The 13219-nt window shown below is 52.3% G+C and overlaps 1 protein-coding gene across 1 annotated transcript in view; it reads left to right on the top strand.

Annotated features, from left to right (window-relative positions):
* MLLT6 (myeloid/lymphoid or mixed-lineage leukemia (trithorax homolog, Drosophila); translocated to, 6) overlaps positions 1 to 13219 on the top strand; it is a 40796-nt gene that overhangs the window by 22100 nt on the left and 5477 nt on the right. The window contains 5 exon segments of the mRNA XM_009882816.1: positions 5634 to 5808; positions 6588 to 6909; positions 7082 to 7359; positions 8833 to 9014; positions 9771 to 9888. Of these exon segments, the coding sequence (XP_009881118.1) occupies positions 5634 to 5808; positions 6588 to 6909; positions 7082 to 7359; positions 8833 to 9014; positions 9771 to 9888 (1075 nt within the window).

The raw sequence follows: 13219 nt of genomic DNA, 5'->3' as shown, positions 1-13219 counted from the left end.
AAGAGCGTTGCTAGTCGCTGCGGTGCCATGGTTAGAGTCTGAAGAGATCTGGGGTCTGTTCCTCTCTTTACTGCTTGCGTGATCTTGGGCAAATAATTTATCACCCCCATGGTTTTCTCCAGGTTACCCAATGAACCAGAGCATAAATTCCTCGGGTGACACAGCCCCCAGTCTTCCGTGGGGAGCAGCTGGGTGAGAGCAGATCTCAATGACCTGCAGCACTGGGGGCAGATGGTCGCGTCCAGGTGCCTGGGAGAAGGACACTGGCCTGGAGCAGCCATGCAGAGCTGCAGAAGGCTGGTGCAGCCCTTGATGTCTGCGCCAGACCCATGCTGTCAGGTTGCCGTGCTGCTTGCGCCGTAGCCAAAGTGGTGCCACATGCAGTGAGTCCCAAGCTCCCATCCTGGTGTGCAGGCTGTGCTGGGGCCGGGGTTGGGCTGGGGGCACTGAGCATCGCCAGTGGTTTGGAGCCGGCAATGAGGAGCAGGAGCATCAGTCAGACCAATCAGCAGAAGGGCCCTGGCACCGCTTGCTCCTTGGGTACCGGGGCCGCGGGCAGGCTCTAGCATGGCACCAGTCACCAGGCCGTGGAGAGGTGTTACCAGTACCTGAATCCGTGCTCCAGTCTGCTCCCAGTTTGCTTAGCCTAGAAGGAGCCTGGGGCAACAGACTTCTGAGCCCCAGCGCCTGATGTTGCTACCCAAGTCCTCTGAAACTTTCAGCAACCCTTTAATACTGGATTTTCAGAGCTATAGTCCTGTACTGTAGGACTTTTCAAACTGCTTCACCAGGTTAGGCTGGCAGCAGTGGAACTGTTTCGCTGCTTTGGAGGAACAGTGGTATATCCCACTTCCTTATTCCCTCCAGCGTCCTGGCCTCTAGGTTCACTTTTTTCTTGAGTTTTGCAACCCAGATTTATTTTTCCGTTCCAGTTTTCATCTAATATGTTGTCCACCCTGTGCTCCCCTCTTGAACCATTTAGTTATGAAGAAGATCCTTTGATGTGGTTTCAGTCTTCCTCTTGAAATCAATTGTGCTAGACCTCTGACTTCTGCCAGATTTTCGAACATCTCATTGAGTGCTTCCCTGCGACTTCTAGGAATCTAAAATCCATTAATATCTGACACTTGGACTCTACCAGGCCTCCGTGTCCTGTCTGCGCAGTGACAAGCTCTCACTGCCTCTGGGGGATAAACATACTGACAACGCGCTGGTGTGGCCTCAGCTCTCATCTGCACCGGAAAGTGAAACTAGGGTGTGAATTCACAGCATGCAAACGACTCTCCATAACACCTCTGCTGAGCTCTCCTCCTGCCTCTGAAAATTGTCTTTGGGCACTGCGATTTTCATTGTTCTCAAAGAGGGGCAGGAGACCTCGCTCGTGGGGCACAGGACCGTCCCTTCCAGAGAACATGCAGAGCAGCTGACCTGCTGAAACACCCCCAGTAGTGCTCCAGGGCTAGGGCTTTTCGATGGATTTGGAGGTGGAGGGGTTATAGAGAATGGATTTGTGCTGGATACAGGCTCTCATTCATTGTCATGCCGGCTACTTGGAGCTCCGACAGAATTTATGGGGAGCGGGAAGGAGGCAGAGAACATCCCCTCTGGGTAATAGTTTCTGGCTATAGTAGTTGCTGGCTATTTCATGTGGTCTATCCAAAACCTACAAAATGCTGCCAACTAGTAATGCTTTTGAACAGCCTGTTGGAAAGATGGTATTCATGGAGCAGGCCTGGGGCAGAGGAGGGCTTCTCGCCAGAGGAGGAGCAATGAGCCTCACCAGTAAGTCTTGGCAGCCGGGGGCTGCTGCGGCTCTGTAGTCACACGCTGCCAGACAAATTCAGGAGGCAGTTTCTGTGCTCAGGATCTCTCGGTGCAGCTGGTGCCTGGTTCTGGCGACCGAGGTTAGCGAGCAGCCGAAGAGCGAGCGGAGCAGCGTGCCTCTCCCCTCCCCCTGCAAATGCCCCTGGGAGCCGTCCTGCCGCTCTCTGTTGCACTTGCAGTAAATCTGCAGGATTGCAAGCCACCCCAGCTGCCTTCTTCTGCCAGCTGCAGACATCATGATCACTTGTTGACACACACTCACACATGCTACGTGTTTTGGGCTGCAACATCTGGCTTGATCTGCGTTTTGTAATCTAAGCTGTGGATGCCAAGGCCTCCCCTCACCCCCCTCTCCCGGTCAGGTGCTGGAGAGGAGCACAGCAGGGCAAAGAGCGCACGATTGCAGGCAGACTTTCCAGGTTTCCCACTGTTATTTGAGCTCTCAGCCTCTACCCAGGACCATCCTGGAGCTGACAGATCCTGGGAGCCTCTGCACTGCGCCTGGCTCAGGCAAATTCACAGTCGCTGTGATGGGGTAGGGACGATTACCCCTGCATGTCTCAGCGTGGGTATTTGCAGTAAGAATCCCTGAGCCTTTTAGCATCCCTTGTCCTGACATGAGTGGGAATTTGCCGGTGACATCAGGGACTTAAAAATACAGTCTTCAGCCCATCTGTGTCTCCTGTCCCCACCTACAAAGAACAGCAGCATGGTGGCTCGAGGCTGAGGGAAGGGACGTGGGTAAGGTTGCGAGTGGCGCAGACACAGAGATGCTGTAGCCTGTACACACGCTTCAGCCCCGAGCTCCTGATGGAGACTGTAGCTAGCGGTCCAGCATGGAAAGGCAGCTGATGCTTACAGCCTGCCTGGGTGGCTGTTTCAGCACATCGCCCTGTGGTGCGTGGGCTGGAGGAGCTCCTGCTCTCGTCGCATTGTTCCTCCTTCGTGTCCTCCCTGCTTCCCCTCACCAGTAGTTTAATCCAGGGCAAAGCCGCTCTGTGTTTCTGACGCGGCACCAGCCTCCCCCACCCCTTCTGGATTTCGTCAGTGGTTGCCTCTAGGAGCTCGTCCCGCCAATCAGGAGGCAAAGAGATGCTCTTCTGATTTCCCATAAATAAATTAATGAATGAAGAGCTTGGGTGCTGCACAGTGTCACAGAGAGGCCAGGAAACAGGTACAGCCCCTCGGGGGACAGCGAGTGCCGGGGGGGTAGGAGGTGCGTGCATGCCGGCGCTTGGGTGCCCGCGCGACTTCGTCTTTCTTCTCCCGGCTCCAGGTTTGAGGCAGGAGTTTCCCCATCAGACTGTCACCTCCAGCTGGGGCAGCAGGTTTATCCCGGTGACATTTTTCACTTGCTTGCTTTAAATAGACCTTCAAAATATAGCGCTGCCTCATTTTCAAAGAGAGCTCTCTTACTTCCTCGGTGCTTCCCTATTTTTTTTTTTCCCCTCTGCAGCATGCCCTCCCCCTCACACCTGTTTGCACCACACAAAACATTGGTGTTTCTGCACACACACACACACACACACACACACACACACACACACACACACACACACACACACACACACACACACACACACACGCATTTCCACGCTGGGGAAAAGCCGATGATCCAGAGATTGAGATCTCTGTTTACGCACAAGGCAAGCAGCCGGCGTGCAGGTTTCTCCAGTCCTGCTCCCTCTAGGCAGCAGCCCTGAGCTGGAGAATCTCCTTCGTTAGGGAGGCGATGGGACTGCAGCCCTCCTTACTGTTATTAATATTGGCATTATGGTAGCAGACCCCTCCCCTTCAGATCAAGGCCGTGTTGTGCTTGGCAGTCCACGTGTGTCTCCTGGAAGGCTCCGCTGCCACACAGAGCTTGCAGGCTCCATGGAGCAAAGTGGGAAAGAAATAGAGGCACAGAGAGGGGAAGTGATTTAGTGTGGTTTCAGTTTCCTTCTCTCTGCTCCTCAGCTGCAATCCTTGGGCCCTTGCCCCAAATTCAGGTTCTCTGGAACGGCTGCTAGAGAAGGGCCCTTTGTGGTGAGGAGGGCTTGTGGTCGTACCATATAGATCTGTCTGCCGTGACCCGTTTGGCAAACAATATCTAGGCTAGCATTTGGCAGGAGGTGGGAAAATCCTGCCCCCAAAATCTTTGGGAGTCTCTCAGGGAGGTCTGTGAGGTCAGATCAGCCCTACAGGTGAGTGTCCATTCACCGCCTTCAGCTGAGCCAGCTCAGCCTCTCCCCCCTTTTTTCCCCCCTTTAATTTTGCAATTAAGATTTATTTCCCAGCTCAGATTTCCCCCTTCCACCCTGCACTAATTCATTACTTGCCCTGCACTCCCTTCCTGACACTCTGGATTTAGAACATGTCTTCTCATGTGGTTTCCCCCTGCCCTTCTGCGGCCCCGTGCACCTTGTGCAGAGCTCCAAAGAGGTGAATTTATGGGGGGAAAATTCAGGGCTTTGCATTTCTGCTGAGACGTGAGCCATCTCGTTCCTGCAACTTCGTGAGCAGTCTCAGGACTTCCCATAGCCCCCAGACACTGCTCTCCTTTCCCTCCCCAGGCAGATGTGGAAAGTCGGAAAGATTTTCATGCTCCCTCTGAGCTCATAAATCAAGAAGGCTTAATCTCCTACATCCAGGAGTCTGTGATGAGAAAATACAGATTCCCCCTCCTCTCCCCCCTAATTTCCACCACTCCCTTCCTCCTGTCTTTCATATTCCCGGCACATCTGGTGTGTGTTAGGCTGCCAGCTGTTGCATTGTGCAGAGTGATTAAACCATGTGGGAGGAATGGGGAAAGATTTTTATCTGGGCATTCATGAGTCTGCATTACAAGCCCTTTTTTCTTTAGCTCTCCCCAAGAAGAGGTCATCTGGAGTCAGGGATAGTGGAATGTAAGAAAGGTATTGTGCTTCTCTGTGTCTTCCTTGTATCTGCTCAGTAAGAAATAAAAGGTGTTTGCACTAATGTACAGGTGTTATATTTTGGGCTGTAGCCATCACATTGGAACTATATCTATAATATTGATTGGTTGCAGTAATATCTTGCAAGAAGTGATCTTTGAATGCTGCTGGTTTGGCTTTGAAGTGACTTGAAGGTGAAGGTTTCATATCCTAGCGTGGGTGCCCCGGGGGATCTGGTTTTCGGTTCATTCCACTCTCCCCCTGCTAAACTCCCACACTTCTCTCTCTCATCCCAAGCTCCTGGATTTCCTAGCATCTGGCCAGCCTCTTCATCCCCCTTGCTGCCCTGTCTCCTGCAGGCTTATATGGGGTTTGGATAGCATCTGTTGCTGCACGGTCAGATGCTGCTCTAACAATGTCACTGTGAAATATTTACTGCAGCAGATTTGGAAAGCCCTGGGCTGGCAGGGGAGGTGCTTCAGCGGGTGCTTTAGGGAACCCAGGGAAACTCCCGTCACAGCCCAAGGACAAGCAAGTTCCCCCAGGTGGAGTGACCTTACCGAGAATAGCACACCTGAGAGATGCAGCTGAAATACGTATTTGAATCACAGCCAAATTCAGATTTTCTTTGGGCTGAATAACCCGCTGACACGTCTGTGCCCTGATTGTCAGTACCCTGTTTAATTTCCTGCAGTTAGATGGGATGAGCGTAATCCCTAGGAGTATAAAGCCTGGTGCCACCAAGCAGCAATAGAGGGAAATGTTGCTTTTTCTCCCCTGAGTAACATGACCTGACTATCACTTCTTGGGCAGAGGGGGCAATTACTTCTCTTAAGGGGAAATCGGTAAAAAGAGCTCCTGCTGTGGCCACATCTGGCCTGAGTGAGTCACCTCTGTGTTTGCCGCTGCCAGGGCTCCACCAGCCACCATGAGGGGAGCAAAGAGACCTCGGAGGTCGGCAGGTCGGAGGTGAAAGGCAAGAAGTCCTCAAGCCATGGCAGCAGCCACAAGGGGAAAAAGACGGGAAGCGGGAAAAGCTCAGTTGGCTTCAGCTCAGCTTCATCCAGTGGGACCTTCCAGCCTGCAGGTAAGGGGCGAAGGAGAAGCAAGAGAGGAGGGGAGAAGGGGGGAGATACTTTGCTTTGTAAAGATACCCGTTCACCGGCTAGGGCTGTGAAACTTTGCTGACGGCTATTTCTTTAGCCCCTTGAAGGGAAAGGGAAGAGTCTCATTGCTACTAACTCCATGCACAGAGGGAAGAACTGAGTCAGATGAATGTTACAGCTCCCCTCCTGTGCAGGCCTGCTGCACTGCAAGGGAAAACAGATCCAGATGTCTGAGTGGAGGGAGGAGGGAAAGGAAACTGTGCACAGGCAATATGGGCAGCACCTGCCCTCTCCTCCGTAGGTGGTACTGTCTGCAGCAGTGTTTTAAGGAGTACTAGTGGAGAGACTTGAGCCAAAACCTGATATCCAAGCTCCCTTGAGCTTTGAGTCAAAGCCTTGCAGGGCTCCCATCTGCTCTGACCTCGTGCAGTTCTTTTTTGAGCTGTTGTACTGGCTAGCCGGTTTCATCTCCTGGGACCCTAATCGGGGCTGGAGGGACGGTGGTGGTGCAGGGCCTGGGGGAGCAGACACATGCACGTTTGGATGGGATGAAGCTGCTGGTATGCACCTCTCATGCTTGCTAGAGGGCATCAAAGCAGTGGTGGGGGAGCAGGGCTGGGAGGTGACAAAGATGTTCTTCAGCTCAGTAACTAGCCTATGCTAGAGGACCTTGCCTTGTGACCATAGTCCTGTTGCCTTATGGGCTGAGTTACTGCCACCACGAGCCTTCCTATATCTGCTTCCCCTTTGCTTCCCCCAGGTACCTCCTGCAGCAACTTACAGTGCTCCCAGGACTTTGTGACATTCCCCAAGCTTGAGCAGGACGACGAGAAGTACCGAAAGCCTGTCTCTTCCTCTTCTTCTTCCCACTGCTCCCCTCTGTATGAAGGCCAGAAGGGGGACATCTTCGAGCAGAAGGTGATCTTCTCCGGCTTTGGGTCCATCATGCGCTTCTCCACCTCCGCGGTGAGCCAGCAGAGAGGCCGTGATGCTTCCCCGGTGGACTATAAGGCTTCAAACCCTGTCAGCGGCCCTGCGGTGGGGACCAGTGGGACCAGTGGTAGCAGCAGCAGCAGCCACAAGTGCATGCCATCCCTCAGCATGGAGGAGGGAGAGGGGCTGAAGGAAAAGAAGCACAAGGGTAGCAAGAAGAACAAGCATGGGCCTGGAAGGCCGAAAGGGGGCAAAAGCAAAGAGATTTTGGGTGCCCAGCTGGCTGGGTCCACATGTACTTCCTCGTCACCCTAGCAGCAGCCACAAGCGCATGCCATCCCTCAGCATGGAGGAGGGAGAGGTGCTGAAGGAAAAGAAGCACAAGGGTAGCAAGAAGAACAAGCATGGGCCTGGAAGGCCGAAAGGGGGCAAAAGCAAAGAGATTTTGGGTGCCCAGCTGGCTGGGTCCACATGTACTTCCTCGTCACCCTTCTCCGGAGGCTCTCTTGTTAGCTCCAGCATCGGCAACTCTTCGCGGTCCTTCAGCCACACGGGGAATCTGCCCAGCCTCAGCATGGAGTCCCCGCTGCTGGGTTCAGGTATGTTCCCCCTTAGGGCTCCAGGTGTGCACAGTTCCTCCCAGCCATGCTGTCTTCTTCATCACATTTGGCTGGTGCCTGGACCTGTCTGCACAGGGTCCAGTCCCTTTAATTCAGTCCCAGGAGCTGTAAAAATCCACATCTGTGTCTCCCCTTCCCATCTTGGCCTTCATCCTAGAATCTCCTCCGCATCAGCTTCTCTTGTCATTGGAGCTGGGCTGCAGGTTGGAGCTGGGGGGCATTTCAAACTCTTTTTGCTCAAGTGCCAGAAAAGCTCAGCTAGCCAGAGCTTCGTTTCCAGAGCAATACAGGAGAGGGGATATTCACGGGCCAAACCGGAACAACCACAATCTGACCCCAAATGAGGGACTCTTAGAAGTGGTTCAAGTTTAACCTCTCTTTTAAAAGCAAAACCTCTCATCCTGGTCTCACCACATCCACCTAGGGTTGAGAGACTGGCACACCATTAACTCTGATGAAGGGCTTACAGCTGGTCCCAGCCCGAATCCCCTTCCCTGGCCTGGCGGGGCTGAGGGCAGCCAGGACATGTGGCAGGAAGGGGTTAAGGCAGCAGGCAGAGGAGGGGCCTGCTGCTCAGGGCTGAGGTTTGACACTGTTTTGGCAGCAGAACTTGTCATCGGTCTATTGTGGGTTGTTTGCAGATGCTCCAATTTAGGTCAGATTGCAAAGGGGGGGTATAATTTTGTTGTGTGCGCCTCGGAGCCCTGGCCCATTTGTCTGCGCTGCCTGAGAGCGGAGAGAAGCTGCAAGAATTGATGCAACTTCCATAATCATAACCTTAGGCCAATTTTTTTTTTTTTTTCTCCTCCCTGGAACAACAAGACGATGTTTCAAAGAGGAGGAGGCTGCCAGGCCCTGCTCTCCTGCCTGTTCCTTCTTCCATTCTTCTCTTGCGGAGAGATGTTGCCAGGGCTCTGAGGGACCCGGCTTTGGGCACTGCCTCTGCTGCATGCCTAAGCCAAGGGGAAGTCAGACGGGTCCCCTCCCTCTGAAGCAGCTCTCTCCTCACCCTTTCTTCCTCATTTGTCTATTCGTGGCCCACCGTCGTCCCTGGGCATCGTGGAAGGGGGCAGGTTAGCTCAGCAAGAGTGTGGTCTCTTGACTAGCACGGGCAGCAGAGAGTGGGACTCTCGGAGTCCATCACCCCCTTCTGCCGCTGACTTGTGCCTTCGGTGAGTCACTTTATGCTGTGATTTCTTGGGGTGTGGGGAGCAAACGAGAGGGGGGCAGGGGCAAGGCTGGAAAAGTTTGTGATGCCTTTTGATAGAAGGATTGCGGACTGCGACCACCCTCGCTGCATGCCAGGCTAAGAGATGCTGAAGTGCACGTTACACTTGGTCTTGTGCATTGGTGCCACCCTCCCCTCCTGAGATCCAAGCCCTGCAGAAAACCAGCTGCTTCCAGGCCATCCGAGGGGAATGTGGCTCTCTAACGCGTCTCCTCCCCTTGCAGGGATCTACACCAGTAACAAGGACCCTATTTCCCACGGGGGCGGAGTGCTCAGAGCTGTGTGCAGTACACCCCTCTCTTCCAGCCTGCTGGCACACCAGGGTACGTCGTCTCTCCCACAGCTCAACCGGTCTCCCTTTGCTAGCACCATCCCAGCTTCCTCCTCCTCGGTCTCCACCACGCAGGTAAGAACATCAGGACCAGGAGAGGGACTGTAGTTCAGGAGAGCGTTGGACAGAGCGGTCATTGGCAGAGCAGGGCCGGTTTGTGGGCACAGAGTTGCTTTTTTCCACTTGGGAGCAGCTACTCTTCCTTCAGTTTGGAGGGGAGCTGCCAACTGCAGCTTCCCTTAGCGTTGGTAGAAAGATGTCGGCAATTTTGCAGCGCAGCCCACGCAGCCTGTTTTGGGGTGGGATAAATTGCAACCTAAAAGGATGCAGTGCTTTCCATTGACTGAAAGGGGAGCACAGACAGCGCTCAGGTAGCAGAGGCCTGGCTGTCGGCGTCTGCTGTGTCCCGTGCTGCTCGTCCCCCGCTGCTCAGCGGCATCCTGCCACCGGTGCCAGCCCTACCTTCGCTCTGCGGCACAGATAACTTGGTGGGAGGGCTCGCACGTCCCAGCTGGGTGGGCTGTGTGTGTGCCAGGAGACAGAGCCTTGTCCTTTGTTGGGAGCTCGCTGTGAGAGGTGTTTTACAGGGAGGAGAGAGTTAGTTTTACAGCCTCAGTGTTAACACGTCTCATTCAGACCTCTTGGCTCTGAGATGGTGCTGGGAAGATTTCAACTGTCTAGCGAGACTTCCAAGGAGATATTTTTAACACTCTCTCTCATGAGCAAGCTGGGTTCAAGAGTCAGGAGGAGATGGAATAATGAAGTTATTTTCCTCTTGCGATTTTAAGAAGTTATTTCTCTCTCTCTCTGCCTCCTTGTTTTGCCATGTAGGTGTTCTCACTGGCAGGTTCAACATTTAGCCTCCCTTCCTCACATATTTTTGGAAGCCCCCTCGCGTCTGGGCTATCAATCAACCCGCTCTTAAATCAGTCGGAAAGCAGCCGGGCAGGTACGTGAATCAGAAGGTATGTGAGTTTGGACTTCCAAAGGGGTCTCCCTGGAAGAGTTGAGACAACTGCATCCATAGTTCTCCAGCTGCCCTCCCTGCTTGCTCCCATCCCGTGCGTGCGAGAGCCAGGGGCTAGGAGAGAGGGACAGTGGCTTTTCCCCGAGGCAGGGGGTGCTTGTGTTTGCCTTAATGAAGTGCTGGCTCACAGTCCTGTAAAAGCACATCTGCTGGTGTGTCCATTGGGTAATGTGTGTCCCTGGACTTGTGCTAGAAAAGTGCGAGAATGTAAGTCCTTCCCTACAGAAATGTGTTGTCTTTTTACACACTGAAGCTGTACAAAACTAGTGAAAACTACTGTGAGCTTTTGCTTGCTCAAAGTAAGTTAAAAGTTTTTGTTGGGGTCTTGTTTTCTGGTTTGGGGTTTTGTTTTTTTTTAAAAATGAGAGATATGTCACACTCTTAATTTTCATCTTCCATTTCTGTTTTGAGTTAATTTCTGCCCTTCCCCTTTGGCTTTGTGATGAATACAACAAAATCCACTGTTTTCAACTTCCAAATGTGAACGTGCCAACACTGAATTACTTAAAACTGCTCATTTTTTCCCACCAAGGCAAATTCATTTTTCTTGGAAAATTGCCTGGTTAATAAGCAGGAAACGCGAAGCATCGTAAGTTTTCTTTTTTTTTTTTTTTTCTTTCTTTTTTTTCCCCCAAAACAGAGTGGGACTGACTTTCGTTTTGCACCAGTAGTTAAACAAAAGCACCCTCCTGATTTTCAGATGTTGCAGTTAGTGGTGCAACTGTCTCATGCTCCCCTAGCCCAGAAACGGTGGCAGCTCAGCATGCTGGATGCTGAACTCCTGGGAGGTAAAACTCTGCCCAGTGTCACACTGAGTGACAAGCACACAGTCCTCATTAGAGGTGGCTCCGAGTTCTCCGGATAATCTGACACCAGTGTGCCCTTATTTGCCTTAACAAGTGTGCATGCCTGCATGTAAAGCATGAATGAACACGTATGCTTACTTATGACCTTCACAAGCCCATGGAAGGTGCCTGTCTGCCTCTCCGTGTGTCACTGGCGGCATTTTGTCTGTGTGGCCGCGCCAGCAGCTCGTATCTGTGTGAGTACAATGGGGAGGGAACGGCGCAGCCGACCCCGGTGGGAGTCAGGGCCACTGCATGGGAGCTGTGAGTCAGGAGTGATTCAGTCACCTGGAATTACGGAAAGAATGGGATGATTCAAGGAGTTCTTCCCTCACGGGGATCGACTAGAGAGAGATGACCCACTGCCACTTCCCCTTTGCTGTTATTTTGGCAAGGTGCTGACAGGAGAAGGAAGCGAGTCAACTGTCAGGAATAGCCCTGTGGTTCAGGCACAACACGGAGGCTCGGCAGTCTGCGTTCTGTTCCAGCCCTGCGGCTACTAATGAATGAATCATGTAGGCAAAATCCAACATACAAAGTGCTCAAAAAAAAAAAGCCTGATCCTTAGTTTCTATTTCCAAGATTGCTCTTTTTGTTTGTCTGGGATCTTACAAGCTTCAGGACGCGTTTCTTCCAGTTCCAGGCAGCATTCAGAACATCTCTTGGGTTTTCTCACGTTTAAGGTTTGTCCATCGCTATCTCCTCCTGCTGGAGCTAGTGGCCCAGAGGGTGTCAAGCCAAATTCACTTTTGGTTTTGGTTGTGTTTTTTTTCCAGAGGGATTAATTAACATTAATTAAACCTCCTGTATGGGGCAATTTTCACTTAAAAGTGTGGTGACTGCTTTAATCCCAAGTCATTAACAGGGTGGTTATGAAGTTTTGAGTAATCCTGCCTTGTCTTTAATTCGGATTACCTTTCCCAAGAGTGTCTGTGCAGACAGATCCCATGGAGATGTGGCTTTCACTGCAGTAATATTTGAGCCTTTCACAATTTTAATGTGATGTAGGGGAATGGTGTTACCCTGTCTTACAGATGGGGGAACTGAGAAACTGTTATCACCGATGCAGGTTGATACCAGGGTGCCTTTGGCAGTACAAAAAGTCTGATTCTTATCTTCCCACTCCCTTAGCTACTGTCTAGTTCTTCCTCCCACGGCTTGTCCTGGATCCTGCCTCATCATGATGACAGGCCAAATGTATTTATCTTCTCTCGTTGTCTTCAAGCCACTTTTTTCATATTTGCTGCCTTGGAAAGTGCTGTCTCCGTGTGATAACTCAGTCATCTCCCTGTTCAGTAGACGGTGGTGTTGGCCAGGAGATAATTGAATAGGGAGCCTGGTACTGTTTCAGAAAACCATATATATGTGCGCAAGCTCCCTGGGCTGGAAGCAAACAACATGGCAGTAACAAGCAGGCAGTCAAAGCTTAGCTGGGGGGTTATTTGGTTGCAAGTTAAAACGGTTGTGTTCAAGGCTGCCGGTGGTGGGCTGTGGATGTTTTCCAACGGGTTTAGGTGGTCCTTGGATGGAAACAATGCGCTGAGAAGCGCTGCTGGGGTCTGCCTGTTCCCAGCCTTCTGGTAGCTGATCCTGGTTGGAGAACTTAGGAAGATTTAATGCTTTGCGGTGTCCCTGAAATCAAGGCTTGTCTCCGCATGCTGTCTTATACTGGGAGACTGCTGTTGACTGGCAAGTGCTGGTCCCCTCCAGAAAGCAGCGGCTCCTCCCAGAAGGGTGGACCAGTTCTAATCGGTGGCCAGAAGGACATTCCCACAGGGATGAAGGAGTGAGGATCCCACTCGTACCTGTCTGTAAGAGGTGCCGAACAACAGCTGCATTTGCTTGTTCTCAGCGGTAGAAAATACTGCCAGTAACTAATGCCCTGCTCAGGGCATTACACTGTAAATCACAGTGTTCCCTGCAGGAGACTTCCTGGATTCTTGCACATAAGAAATGTCTCTTATTGTGTGAAGAAGAGGAGGGGCGAGTCAGCCAGCTGGTGCAGGCTGTAGTCACAACATCTGACACGTCCCAGAGCGAGGGGAACGTGTGTTTACGGGCTGGTGGGCTCTGGGGATGGAAAGCAAATGGCAGATAAATATACTTCGTTTCTTGATGACTCTTTGGATGGGAGACATCCTGCATGGGCGCGCACGCGCAGCCGATCCGTCCCCGGCACTGCGGTGTCGCAGCTCCCTGGGACAGCGGGATGGCTGGGAGGGCAGTTTGTGGACACCGAAGCGCTTATTTTTAAGCTCTTTAGAATAGAGCTGAACATCTGGAAACTTTGGAGAACCCCAGCTGGGTTTTGGGAAAGGCTCCTGGAGGCGGAGGGCTGCAGCGGCACTGGGGAGAGCTGAGTGGGGCTTTGCAGAGGATGAAGGCTCAGCAAAGCAGTGTCCTCCCCC

This window comes from Charadrius vociferus, unplaced genomic scaffold (genome assembly GCF_000708025.1).
Source record: "Charadrius vociferus isolate BGI_N301 unplaced genomic scaffold, ASM70802v2 scaffold1070, whole genome shotgun sequence".
Taxonomy (NCBI): domain Eukaryota; kingdom Metazoa; phylum Chordata; class Aves; order Charadriiformes; family Charadriidae; genus Charadrius; species Charadrius vociferus.
The sequence above is the reverse complement of the archived record's forward strand: the minus strand, read 5'-3'. Positions and strand labels throughout refer to the sequence as shown.